Here is a 15,294-nt window from a genome sequence, read left to right as displayed (position 1 = left end):
ATCAGATAACTTATTATCCAAATCAGGACACATCCAAGGGTGAAAAGAGCTGCTGGTATTAAGCATTCTGGGACTGTAGGTGTGCACCTGGATTGTCCAGGCCCATGATGACATGGGGTCATTCTGATGAGCTGCTAGGATTTTCTTCTCTCTGTCCCCTGGTGCAGAGCCCAGCTCTGCTGAGGGCAAAACTAAGTATTGTTTTCAATGGTTCTGTGCTGCAACCTTTATTTTCTCAGGACTAGTTTTGTGGACAACTGTTTTTTTCCCTCTGTTAGAGCAGAGCATTCAATAAACAACCTAAAAAGAATAAAATATCCTAATATTTCTTTAGAGCTGAATAGCTATGGACACAGAGGCATATTCATTTATCACTGTTACAGTAAAAGCATAAAAAGGCCTATACCTTTAATAAGTCCCTTTTCTTGCAGAGTTTTCAGAGAAGGTCTTCGGGTGATAAACTTCTTTAATCTGCTTTTAACTCGGTTTTTGTCGCTTGTATCGGAAGCACTATGATGCAGTCTGAACACTAGAAATAAAAAAAAAAAGCTTTCAGTAAATTTCTTCTTTATGATTATTACTTTATTCAAATATGAATAGAAAGCAGTAGTTATGGAACTGCTGGAATTAATAGCTCAAGCCCTTCTGTTTAGACACTGCATACGAGTAAAAATTTGGCTGTATGAAAATATTAGCTGTGTTGCCACCTGAATGTGCAATGAGAATGTGGTTAGTTCTATACATTCACAATTTATTTTCACTTTCATTTCCTTATATTTAATGTGATGACCTTTATCTGCATAATTCCACCTATTTGTATCTATACACAGAATTATAGTCAAAGAAAAATTCATCTACATTAAAGGGAAAACTCTTCGAATTGTTCATTTCAATCGATTATGATTATATACTGCTTGTAGGTAATTCAGGTGTTTTAAACGGTCCTGCCTGCCCAAATAATTTTGTCAATCTTCTTTTTTATGTTGACTCAAAGTGATTTCTTTTTCTGAAGTAAATATTTCTTATTTTTGTTATTAATGTGAAATTACCACCAGTTCTAGGTAAAATTCTGAAACAAATTTGTCTCAGCCTTCTTCAGTGTCTTCATTGATCCCCTATCCTCAGCTTCCTATTCTAAGCTCTATCTTCAAAGTTAGGTGTGCATCAAATTCATTCCTAGACAAATATTAGCTGAATGTTTACTGATCATCAGGCTCTGTGCTAAAAGGCTGTGAACTTCATGATGAATATAACACTTAAGTTCTGGACCTTCATTAAGCATAGAGTCTAAGTACATTCAAGGTATCTTATTATTAATGACTGATTCATTTTCTCTTTAAGATAATAGAACTTAACTGGGCCCTTCATTGTCTTAACCCAATTGTTGACGTAATGGGAGGACTTGGGATACTTTATTAGGTACATAGAGGCTCTTGTCCTTTCAAATCATATTTTAGAATAAATCAATCATTCAATTGGGTTAATAATAATATATCTAAAATGTATTGAGATCTTACTACATGCTTGATACTTTCCTAAGCATATAACATGATTTAACTTAATGTTACTGTAATGTAAAGTCCACGTGGGCAGAAATTTTCATCTACTTTTGTAAATGTTGTTCACTAATGGGTCTCCAATACCTCAAACATTGTTCAGCATGTAAATGTAAATGTTCACTGAATATTTGTTGACTCAACTCTCACAATGAACTTTTGAAGTATGTAAAATAATTCTACCCATTTAGAGACAAGGAAGCTAAGGCAAAAAGGTTAAGTAACTTGTCCAAGGTCAAGTTTGGATATGGGACAAGTCTCATAAGATTTTTATCTGGTATTCTGCTAGGTGATGAAAAAATAAAGAAACACAAACTGACCACCTAGTACATACATGGCAGGGCTGGAATTAACTGCTGTGAATGAAAATGCATATGGCCTATGTAATTCTCATATGGCATGGTGTGAAGTACAAGAGACTAAGGGATCTTAGAGGAGGAATTGACCTCAGATGATTTTGGAAAAACAGCAATTGCCATTAGAACCCACATGAGCAATAATTGTTTTTATAGGGCCATAAGTATCAGGCATTAACCAACTCAACATTGCATGATTGGAAGTCATTCTGGGCATCTTAATATACTATCTTTACATGATATCTTATCAGTTTTTATCTGGGTCAAGTCACTGCAGTGACCACCAGTCAGACATGCTGCTTCAACTGACAACTGTCTCAAAACCCCATGGTCTGGGTTCTAGTATCAGAGGCTGAAGAAACACTTAACGTCCTTCAGAAAAAAAATCTTTCTCAGGGTAGTTTTGGTCTCAAGTCTGCCTTTGAAGTAATAGGGCATAATCCATCCAAATTTTCACAGGTTATCAAAGGTAATATTTTCTATTTCTAGTCTCTCCTCAAAATCTTGTCACCTTCCATGACCAAGAAATACAGAATCAAAGGAGGCATTTTTATCTGCCTTTTTAGAACTAGTTAAAATGATGTGATTAGAAAGTATATAGAGTATAAATGCAAGATTATGAAAATGTTTATTTGGTGAGTTATATCTTTCAGAATCCCTTAGGTACTCTGGTGATACTATTCTTAATTTTACATATATAATATGCTTATGTTATATGTAGTTTTAAATATACAAAGTATAAAAATATTTAAAATATAATAGATATTATATAAAAACATAAAATGTATTTATATATTTTATATTTTGTATGTTTTATATATTTATATATGATATATAAATATATATTTAAACAGATATATATGAATAAATGCATATTCTACTATATAGAAACACTTAATGCAAACATTTAAATAGTTATGTGAATATATATTTATATATTTAATATATTTACATTCATAATATTATATATAAAATATATATTAAATGTCTATGAAATATATGCAAAATATTTCACATATAAACTGTAAAACATGCATATTGTTTTCTTTTTTTTGTTTGTTTTGTTTTGTTTTTAATCCCACCATCTGGCTCTACATGTGAAAAGCCATGTACATCTGGCTCATATATGTATATGTAAGGTGTATTGTTTTTTCAAAGAACATGAAATAATATTTTTAAATGCTTTATCTTGTTTCCTTCTCACAAACACTGAGAAAGTGGCAGTCTTGGGTGTGATCACACTGGTTTTAACACAGCCAAACTCTCCAAAGTTGCCTCTAATGACTTTCCTAGAGACAGACTACAGCGTCCACTTCCATTTCCTGATGCCATAAATAATCATCCTCAGATGACAAGTCAAATTACAAGGCCTCTGCTATCATTCATTCCACTCATTTTGTTCTAGGAAGAGTAATGCAGAAGTTAAAGTCAATAGATGACTATAATATACAGCATACTTTTTATTAAACAAATAACTTGAAAGCGCTATAAATACGAACTAAAAATGTAAAAAGCACATGGTTATAAAGCCAAGTCCATCATGAGGTCCCTGTAAACAGCAGTAAAAGTCTTTGAATATTGTGGTTTACAAATCTGATTTCAACAGCCAAACTTATAAAACAGTTTACGCTTTTCTGTTGTCAAGGGAGAAAAACTTGCCAAATTGTTCATTTTAAGTAAATACAACATCACCAATTAAGGAAGGCAAAATTTAAACACATGCCTATGATAATCAGGACATAGTTTGCTTCTGATTTCACTACTGATTTTAACAGAACAGTGTTCCTTCCATTTTCCCACAGCACCCAAGTGACCCCACACATACTTTTAGAAACTTGTAATCACACAGTGCAAATAAAAGGACACTTTACTGGAAAATACACAGTGTGGTACAATAATCCATCATTTATGAAAAATAGAATTCAGCCTTTTCGTTTTCCTCAGAGATTCAACTACTTTTTGAGGGTGAACTTTACTGCAATTTAAAGATTTATGTTAAGCCAATGAGCATTTTTTTTCCATTCCCATTTAAACTTTTTATTCAAAAATGAAAAGAGACTAAAGAGATATGAGTTTAAATTCTAAAGCATTTAATCTCATTTACAGAGGAATTGCTCTTAATTCTACATATTTTAATCTCCACAAAAAGTTAACCTGAATGGGATTCGCTTTCCAGGTATTTTAGAATTTACTTCTTTTATTTCCTTTATACGTTCCTCTTTTTTCCATTGATGGGTGATCTTTTCTTTCAAGCCCAAAAGGAATATTTTTGAAAGCCTAAGAATTTTCAATAACAATATACAATTTAAGTCTCAACACGCAGGCCAAAGGCATTAGCTTTGAGCACCACTCTTAACCCACTGAGAGATTTAATTGCTGTTAAAGCTGCTCACACCAAAGAATAGTTAGAATCGAGGGATTTTATTATTATTATTATTATTATTATTATTATTTATTTGAGTGCAGTTGACACACAATCTTACATTACGTTAAGGTGTACAACATAGTGATTCAACTTCTGTATATGTATGCGACGCTCCCCCCAAGGACTGAAGGCTTTTTAAGTTTTATACCCAACATAGCATTAATGGTGTTAAAACCACCCTAGAGATGAAAAAGCTGATTGTAATGAGTGCCCTTTGTATATTTATTTTTTTCAACTTTAGTAATGGGAGGAGGAATCAACCCGGTTTGGATGATGAACATTCACTACCATTCTATTAAGGGATAAGAACCACAAAAGAAAACCCTCAAATTTTTCCGGAATCCAGTGTTTTAGATAATATGATCCAGAATTGTGCATCTGCCAGAACTTTTCTTTCTGGGGATCTTATTTTGAAATATCCCCCTTTCCTGCCAAACTGCTGTTTTCATGGTATTCCCATGTTACACTCACATGCTGTTATTATTTTTTTTATTTGGAAATACTGGAGAGCTAACATTTCAGAAATGTTGCTAAAGGAAATGCTATTACAAACAACTTTCTAGGCTTCTTGTCACTTTTTTGGTTAGCCTTTACATAGAGATCGACATCAGGTGTAGATAGTTGTATTAGCATCTGAGACCTCCTGACACTTTGAGTCTGGGAGGACGTTCAGGGCAAAGCTGGTGGCAGTGAAGATCATCTTACCACTCTGAAGTGTCCAGGGAGGGAGATCAAGAAAGAAATGACAAAATAAGGTTATATCAGGCTCTTAACCCCAAGAGATTCCAAAACACTTCTCCAACCATCACATGGATTACATAACAAAGTACTGAATTGTCTCCACTCATATTTTCCAATCCGACTTCTTGTATTAGGAATTGCCCTGTTGTACCACTTATTAAATTACTGAAATAAGAATGCCTTACCCAAAGTTGATTGAAAAGAAAAATCAAGTTTTTAAAATTTCTTTCAGCCTCCTGCCTGATTCCTTTCATGAGGCTGTAGTATATACTGCTTTGCTCTCTCCAGCACACGCTTTTAGAGCTTGCAAAACTTTGCACGTAACTCCCTGTGTCAGAGTGGGAAGAAGGGGTAAGTTTGGGCTTAATATATATACTGTTGGTCATTTAATATCTCTCTTTTTTTCACATGCTCAGTGTAAATAGAAGTCATATTTTCAATCCCCAACTTGTAGCCTGAGAAGCTAAATTATGAAACTTCAGGTGACTTGCTTGAAACACAAATCACGATTAAATCTGGAAATAACTGGAAGAGGGAATGCAGAACATTTTAACAGCAGTGCTTTGTTTTAACCACCTAATTCCCACGTAGATATTGTAGAAATACAAAATAAATGATCAGTTCAAAAAAGAAGGGTATGTGGACAATATCTACCAATGATTCGTATTTATGCTATCTACCCTTTTAAAGAGAAGTAAAAATTCATACAGTGAAAATCGTTTACTTTTAGACTGAATTGTCTAGTTTAAATGGTCAAATCTAACCATATTTTTACATTTTCAGTGTTGATAAAGAACTGGCAGTTAACTGTCATATCCCTGTCATTCAGCCATATGGAAATTCCACGACTGCTTTTCTCAGTAATAGATGTATCCATGTGTTCTACTTCTAATGCATTCATCTGTCTATGATGTAAATCTTCATTGCCTTTCATGTATAGGCCTAATATTTTTATTTTGCTGGTAATATATCTGATGTGTCTAGGTCGATAATGTATTCCTATAGTTTGAGTCTGGATGTTTTGTTTAAACTCTATAGCATTTAGTATAGCTTTGAATTACTTAATGAATAACTTTGTTGATGATGATGATGATGATAATGATGATGATGCTAACTTCAGTTCTGTTGTGCAAATATTGAGTAATATTATCACAGATGTAATTTGCTTTCAGTTGTAAGTCTATCTGGTTTCTTTTTGTGAACCAGAGTTGAAAAAGATATTTGTTTCACAGGTTATGGAAATACTACATATTCAGAAAAAAAAAGGAAAGAAGAAAGAGAAAATATATGTAAATAGCAAAAACCTATCGTGTGCATAAAGACAAATGATACATTTTTTTTCTTTAAATGGAATCAGATGCAGTTTAAGGTGTAAAGATTCAGATCATCCAGACATCTTTTATGACTTGATACAGTGTCAGTAAAACTTTGTTAATTGAGAGCTGTTCAAAACCTTGATAAATTTGTATATAAAGTAAGTGGTTACTGAGCTAAGGCAGTAGCTGATTTTGAAAGCGAAATTACTAAAAAAAGAAAAAATGGCATAGGGCAATAATCCAGAGAAAGGGCGCTATGAAGTAAAAATATGCTTTCCATGAGAAAATATTATATATTAAATATAGGAATGGGTTCTCTCCTGGTGACAGAAAACAGGCCACAGCCAAATCAAATGAGAAGAGCCTTATAGATGAATATGAACATCAGAGAACAAAAATTAAAAAAACAACACAATGAGTTTTCAGGCATGACAATTCCACCACAGAGGTAACAGCATGGCAAGATTCTAAGAAATTAATACTTGGGATTTATGTGGGGGAGGGGGAAGCCTAGCTGGAGAATGAAATGATAGTCATATTTAAGTGTACAGGACAATTTCTTTTCTTTTTTTTTTTTTTTTTTTAATTTGAAAGAGAGAGAGCATGCACAAGGGAGAGAAAGGAAGAGACACAAGGGAAGAAAGAGAGAGAGAGAGAATCTTAAGCAGGCTCCATTCTCAGTATGGAGCCCAACAGGGGGCTTGACTGAAACCACCCTGGGATAATGACCTGAGCCAAAATCAAGAGTCTGATGCTCAACCTATTGAGCCACCCAGGCACCCTGAATACTGGACAATTTCAATGCTGATTTTATATATTGACTCAGATACTAGACCGTGCTTAGCAGTATTTTAACTGGGTGGGTGGTATTTAAATCTGCCCTCCAGATAGACATAAATAGAGAGAGCTACCACTACATATTGTGTGTGCATATTTGTTTTTACCCTTGTGAAAATGTATTCTCAGAGGGTACAGAGGGGAGTAATAAATGACAACTTCGAAGCTTTTTTTTTTAAATCTCTAAACTCCGGGCCTTATGGGTGATCAAGAATATGCTACAATGTATCCTGAATTTTTCAAACACAAAAATTTGAAGGAGGACATAAAAATATATATTATAGACATAGGCAGTTTAAGAGAAGTCTTAAGCTAAATAATCAATATTCAAGAGGAAGTGGTGGGGTGAAGTATTTATTTAGATTGTAAAAAAAGTTAAATTCATATATATGTATAAGATATATGTAATTTATAATTTTATAAGATATATAAATAAATACATATTTAACTTTTCTTCAATCTAAATATTGTAATATGTAATTTTTTAACATGTATTTATTATTGAGAGACAGAGAGAGACAGAGCATGAGCATGGGAGGGGCAGAGAGAGGAGGAGACACAGAATCTGAAGCAGGCTCCAGGCTCTGAGCTGTCAGCGCAGAGCCCGACACGGGGCTTGAACTCACAAACTGCGAATCATGACCTGAGCTGAAGTCAGACGCTCAACTGACTGAGCCACCCAGGAGCCCCTAAATATTGTAATATATATAGTATTGATTCTCTTAAAGCATTCTCAATTTCCACTTTAACTGGGCAATTTGATCATCCTAATACCACTTATATTATTAATAATGACTCATTTTCTTAGAGTACTTACAATGTGACAAGAATCTGCAGTAGGTATGTTACATCTCGTTTAGTCCTTATAACCATTCAATGTGGTGGGTTCTCTTATTGTTGCCCATTCTACAGGTTAGGAATCTGAGGTTCGGAGAGGTTAAGTCATATAGCAAATAAGTGCCAGAGCCAAAGTCAAGTGCAGGGCTGCCTGATTTCGAGCCCATGGGAACTTCTACCCTGCCCCGCTGCCTGCCTCTCCATCTGCTTGGTAATACTGTCAAAGTTCTAAGGACTTAAAGAGATGGCAATAGCCTCCCACGATAGTCAAGTACTTCCAATACTTCCAACCTAAGGTCTTATCTGATGTGCTGAAACTGCTGGCTGAGATGATTCTAGGTAGTGCACATCACTGTAGACCTAAGAGGGAAAATGAGTTGCCTTAGGTGAGATTAGTGAATCACAGGACAGCAACAGAGCTGATGGCTGAATACTCTCTGGATTGCCCATTGGAACAGCTGATGATGGCATCTGGGTTGCACAGAGCCATAACCACCGTGAGTCACTCACCATGCTCCAGGTGGCTGTATGTAGCCAGACAAGAATGAATATGGAAGTAGAGATGCAGGGTGGGGATCGGGACCCCTGTTAAGTAAAAGGGCTAGCAACCCAGCCAGATCTCTCAGTTTTTCAGTCCTTGACTCCTGTCATCACTTAATCTTTTTTCAAAGACAGACAGACATACATCTAGCCTGCAATAGTATGGGCACATGCACTCTCATCTATAAACTCCTTAGCACTTCCCTCATCCAAGTCAGGAAGTTTCATTCTTCTCTGTGCCCAACCAGAGTCTACCTGTTTAATTCTGGGTTGCTACATAGGAGTAAAGCTTCAGGATCAGCATTTAGGAGGGAAAGCAGATAAGAACCACTAATCTATGGCCTCCTTCCAACAGCTAATGCTGCTTCTTTCAAAAAAAAGGTGCATTCCTTCTCTTACTTTGAAGATTACAGGTATTGGATTTTTAATTTGAATCTCAACTCTATCCCTTAACAGAAGTAAAATCTTATTCAAGAAGTGCAAGTTCTTTGTGTCTCTTTTTTCCTATCTGTTAAATGGGGCTGATAATATCCACACCAAGGACTGTTGTGTAAATTAAATGCCCCAATATATGCAAAACACCCAGTGCAATATCTAATGTATCATAAGCATCTAATAAACACTAACTATTGTGAATTATGAGATTATTATCGATGTCTTATATTGCAATCATGATTGTAATAATCAGTAAGTGAACAGAACAATACCCTCCTCATCCTCCACCCCAGTGCTTCTCACGTTTTTCAACATTTACTGAGCATTTACTATGTATCAGGTATTATTAGATTATAACCTTAGCTGTTGCATAAATTCAATATATATGTTAATTTACATAAAATTAAAAATAATATAGATACAATTTTTGACTGCTCCTTGGCTCTCAGTTAAAAAAAAGTACTTGTATACAACCCCAAGAGTTTATCTGTGATTAATTTCTGCCAGGTAGAGTGTATTTCAAGACTTGGAACATGTGTTGAAATCATTGGGTTTTGAAGAACTATCCATTAAAGACTTTCTGAACTGTGACAATGGATATTGACAGTGCTTGTCAGACTAAACCACTATTGATTGGCTCACATCATGTGTATAGCAAAACCAATTTCTTTCAAGTGCTTCTTCCTAACTGAAATACATTATTGAGCCTTCCTCTCTGTTTATTATAACACCCAAGCTCATCGTATGTAACACATCTAGCAAAAAGGTTTCTCAATGAAGGAAGCAGCAAACTATAACACAGAGAGAAGTGAAGGCACTTAGCAATCCAAATAGTCTTGTACTGTAAGATGCTATTTCTCTGGAAAATATCGATCCCTTGTAGAGTCTTGTTTTTATTTTACAATCTTCCTGAATATGGAAAGATCACGGACTAACAGAGCTTTGCTATTGTTTAATGATCCTGTGACTCTCATGGTTTCTACCCCTGAATGAAACTATTTTAAGTATTGCGTGTATGTTTAAATGTGGGAAAGAAAGTGTTTATGTTGGGTCACTGCTACACTGCCCACAAACACACACACACACACACACACACACACACACACACACACCCAGGGTTGTGACTTTTCCCAAACTTTAGAATGTTTTCTCCAGTGAGTGATTCAGGCCGACTTTGGCCATATGCTATGTATTGTACAGTTTTATTATTAATTTGAATTTGCATTGTTCCTTTCTTCCCAAGAGGGCATATTTCTTACTAACATAATGCTTTTACATAACAAAGAGCAGTTCTCATAATACCCCATGAGTGGGAAGAGTTCCAGATTTATTTTTTTATTTGAAATTATTTTTATTAAAAAAAAACTAAAAACATACCTTCCACAAGGACTGACTGATCATATCTCATGCTTCCTGCAATGTCCTAAGAGCGTTGCTGGGCCCAAAGGAACTTTAGTTCTAGTTTTTACTTCTTAAGAAGCTCACAGTTTACTGTATGTAAATGCCTGGGGAAATCAGGGTAATCCTAAATTCTTAGCATAATTCTCAGGTTATTCCTAAAATTGCCACCCCTGTAAAAAATGATCCTTACAACTCACATGAGTCCCTCTGATGGAAAAACAGGCAAGATTTTGGTTAACTCTACAAATGCTGAATTAAGTGTAGTATGGTGCTGCCTAAGTGTAGCTGGAAACTAAAAAAAAAAAAAAAAAAAAAAAAATGGTGGGGGGCACCTGGGTGGCTCAGTCGGTTAACTCTCCAGTCTTGGTTTTGGTTCAGGTCGTGATCTTGGTTCTGTGAGTTCAAGCCCTCTGTTGGGCTCTGCACTGGCAGTTCGGAGCCTGCTCAGGATTCTCTCCCTCCCTCTTTCTGCCCCTCCCCCACCCACGCTGTCTCTGTCTCTCTCTCTCTCAAAATAAGTAAATAAACTTTTTTTTTTTTTTTTTTTTTTTTTTTTTTTTTGCTTAGAAGGGTGGTAAATGCTACATGAGCAAAATATGTCATTCTTTAAAGCCCCTTATTAAGGAACAGAGTTCCAAGTTTACTTGAAAGTTCTAGATTAGGGTTTATCCCAAGATAAAGATCCCTTTGAGTCTTGCCTCCTGCTCCATGCTATGGCCCAGGAGAATGGCTGCACTCAGCACCCTCGGTCATGCCCTTCCTCTGGCTTTGCCCCTTGCCCGTGGCCTTCTCACTCCCACATTCCCTCTCTCTGAGACAAGCTCCGGTCTTGGGTCCATTCCCTTGGCATTCTTTGCAGGGGTCACAATGTCCTGAAGAACGATTGCTTGTCAGAGTGGCAGCCTCCCATGCTTTTGTCAGAGAAAGACCAGGAAATGTCAGGCCAGTCAGTTAGTCCCTCACAACATAGTTTTAGTGGGACAGAACCCTCTATTAGAGGAATCATTTTGACATAACCTTCTAGCTATTTCTCTAAAATGTGCGTGCGAACCACCGAAACCCTCCCCCACAAGAGCGTATTGAAAATGCACAGGGTATGCTGAGCAGATCTGAGGACACAGTATGTAGTCTATGGCTAAGTGTTCAGGGATAGTGGAGCAGTTTGTCCTCACAAATGCTGACAGACAGCTGCAGTTTGCAGCTGGCAGTGAGCTTAAGCTCGCTAAACAAAGATCTAGCTGGAGCCCGGTGAATACTTGGCTCCATTGCAATAATCATAATTCATAACATACATTTCTAAAGGAGGGGAGAAAATAGGAAAAGGCCCATAAAGGCAGATATCATTGTGACACTTGATGTGGTCAGGATACAGGCTGCTTTATTTGTTGTCCGTTTTGAACCTATCTGGGGTCCTGTACTGACACGGTGGTCACTGCGTGTTTGTCAAATGACACTGCTTTATGCTTTCCAGCCTCATCTTCAGATTAACCCTTTTTTCCACTAAAAAAAAAATAGTAATGGGAGATTTACCTTCTTTCAAAAACCAGTTATTATCTCAAATATGTATTTTTTTAATGAGTTCATTGTAATCCAACTGCCAAGCTTTTTCTTGTTTTTGACCATCAGATAACCCCCTTCTTGGGCACAGTTCATGCTAGAGTCACAAAAACTTGAAATATTAACTCTGGAGTGGATTTGAGGGAATACAGGGTAAATGGTCCTAACTCCTAAGATGAAGAAAAAGACACCCAAATTGTTTAAGCCACTTGCTTAAGGCTACACAGTTAAGAAGCAGAAAGGTAAAGATTCAATTCTAATTTCTCAACCACCATTTGTGGTTTTTTGTCAGCACATCTTTATGTCTCTCTAATCCCAGATTTAATTTTATTAGAAAAACTGTCCATAAATTCAGAAGATTGCTCCAGAGGAGGCCATTTGTTGCTCTAGGCCCCCACTACCGGCCTGATTTTTCCAGTGGCCAGGAATTTTATATCCGAATCTCAATGAAGTCATTTAACTGTTTCATTCTACATATTTAGAATTAGAGAATTTTTAATAGGATATGGAAATATATTTAAATTTGTATGCATACTCATGCATAATAATATGAAAAATACATGCCCCCCAAAGGGAAATTACAGTAGCCTTTCCCTTGACATGTAGCAATGCTAAGCGTTTTGCTATTATCCTTTACTTTAACTTTTGGTAACCTGAAATCTGTAATAGATTATTATGATTTGGGGTCTTGAGCCTTGCCTTTCCCTGGGGGGGGAGAGGATCCTGTTGCCAATTGCCAGGACGCTCCTCCTGACACAGATGTCACTGAGGAGAGTGCTTTGCTGGATATCCTCTCCATGTGTTTCGGCCTAAATTAGGAGAGGAGAAAGAAGATCGAGCTACAGATGGGAAAATGTATTTCACTGAGTTCCAACTCCTCTGAAATTCAAACTTTTGGACTATTGAACAGGCTAAGATCTTGGTTTTCTTCAAACATGTTTAATCTAGACAAAGTAGAACTTCTGGTCTTGGAAAAAAATGTCTTTGGGTTTTAAAGGTCTCCGAAAGCTTCTTGAGACATTAAGTACCTCTTACATAAAATAACACAGTGATGATTTAAGGCCAGAGGAACTGGAAATGAGTGGATTAAATGACCTTTAAAATACACATAGGTTTAAAATTGAAAGGAAAGTGCACTTAGCAAAAAAGCATTTGGGATTTATTTCTAAAATACGGTTGGAAACATTAAGCAAACTCAAAATGAGGCAACGTGCACACATCCTCATTTTGACTTAAAGATCTACTTTAAATAACACAACAGATGTAGTCATCAGAATCTATTCCAACAGGGACACTGTGAATGGTGAGAAAGACATGGTAAGACTTGAGTAATAATAAGAACTACTGTCATTGTTATCCCTTAATCTTTCAAACTGTCAAAGCAGAACCAAGAGTAAAAGAGGAATATTCTAGCAGGATCTGACTCCCTCCCTGTTTTGTCAAGCAGTTCATTTAGGAAATTTCCACCAGGAAGTATTCCCTTAAATTAGTCATCAGAAAGCAAGTTTAGCTATTTTCACTTAATAGCACAAGAGAAAAAAAAATGAAAAAAAAAAACCACCTGTGGATTTTAGTCTGAAAACATTCCTGACAACACAAACAGGTGCTGGCTTATGTAATAGCTAAGAAATCAGAGGGGGACAGAGCCCTTGCTAAGGAAAATTGAACTTAATTTTTCCATTGTGAGGGAATGGCCAACTGAGAATTATGTGCTCTGGGTCACATAACATTTTGGCAAAAATATTTATTTTGCCAATTTTGTGGCCACATGAAATAAACTGCCATTGAGACACGAGATGAAGTCAAGAAGGGGGGAGGGCAAGGCAGATCTTCATAGTTCAGTTTGGAATTTAATGGTGCTCCCTATACTCTCCTCAAACCTGATACACAGTCGGCCGTCAGCAAAAAGATGTTTAAAAATTGGGTAGTGTCTGAGCAAAATGCATGGTAGAAAGCACACAGAATTTTCTGTTAAGAGATCTGATCTCAAATTCACAGATCCACCATTAAGAAAGTGTGTGACTTCATGGCCCTGAATCTCAGTTTCCTCATCTGTGTAATAGGAATACAAATATCTCAACTGCCATGTTAGAAGGATTAAATATTATGATGTAAAAGATCACAGTGCTTTGTATGTACACAAGTAGATTAGTATCCTTATACTTTTCCTCCCTTTCTTCCCCATCTTCATCATCCTTAACATCATTAACATAAGTTACTGGTTACACTGGACTCTATAAAAGTGAGTCAAATGGAGATGATCTGTGGGCTTTGGGAACTAACAGTTAAAAATCATAATATCAGGGCACCTGGGTGGCTCAGTCAGTTAAGCATCCGACTCTTGATTTTGGCTCAGGTCATGATCTCAAGGTTTGTGAGATGGAGCCCCGTGTCAGGCTCTGTGCTGACAGTTGAGAGCCTGCTTGGGATTCTGTCTCACTCTCTCTCTCTCTCTCTGCCCCTCCCCTGCTTATGCACTTGCTCTCTCTCAAAATAAACTTTAAAAATAAAATAAAATAAAATAAAAATCACAAGACACAATGGTATGTCTTAATAGAATGTAGATATGGACACTTGATGAAATTTGGACTATGTATATAAAAATTATGTGAAGCTTATATTAGCTATCAGTAAAGAGCTAAGTCCATATGGTATAGGAAGAGCCTTAGAAATTGTTTGTTGAGACAGAGTACATTTTCTTACACTTTCACACGTTGTATACCAAATTTTCTAACTGCATGAGTGTTTATTAATTACAGCTTTGATGGAAATAAATGTGCCGGCAATATAAATCCTTCTAGGTGAATGTATGTGCCACTACCATTTTTGCTAATAATTATAATTTTATAAATAACAATAATAAAAATCTTTAATTTTATACATTACCTTAAGATTGAAATCTTGTGTCTAACCTAATAGAATCGGCAGAAAGTTTGCTTTGATAAATACAGCAGCAACATTACCTTATATAAAAATTGTTATCAGAATTGTGTCAGAAGTGCATCCCAGGCCATGCAGACTCAGGGCACACAAATGTGTCTGTTAATGATCACAACTAAAACATCTTTTATATATTAAGAAAAATTTAAAGACCCTTAACACTTGATTAATTACAGATGGAATGTCAGTCCTGGAGAAAATCTAAATATATGAGGAGCTGAATTAGGAGTGTGCATGGTGGGGACAGGGGTGAGGGATTAGGTTAGTAGGAAGAAGACCCTTTGCTTTGCTGATGCAGATCATAGGGTCATATCCACTACTTTCAAGCAAGATTAGCTCTGACCAATAGAGTA

At 36.1% G+C, this 15,294-nt stretch overlaps 1 protein-coding gene across 4 annotated transcripts in view; it reads right to left on the bottom strand.

Moving 5' to 3' along the window:
* The window catches only part of ARHGAP15 (Rho GTPase activating protein 15), a 619,122-nt gene that overhangs the window by 263,628 nt on the left and 340,200 nt on the right, over positions 1 to 15,294 (bottom strand). For all 4 annotated transcript variants that reach the window (XM_040474977.1, XM_040474975.1, XM_040474976.1 and 1 more), the window contains exon 9: positions 407 to 529. In XM_040474977.1, coding sequence (XP_040330911.1) covers positions 407 to 529 — 123 coding nt within the window. The remainder of the gene's footprint in view (positions 1 to 406; positions 530 to 15,294) is intronic.

Source organism: Herpailurus yagouaroundi, unplaced genomic scaffold, assembly GCF_014898765.1.
Source record: "Herpailurus yagouaroundi ecotype Mexico unplaced genomic scaffold, PumYag 140, whole genome shotgun sequence".
Taxonomy (NCBI): Eukaryota; Metazoa; Chordata; class Mammalia; order Carnivora; family Felidae; genus Herpailurus; species Herpailurus yagouaroundi.
This window is presented reverse-complemented; position numbering and strand designations above follow the sequence as displayed.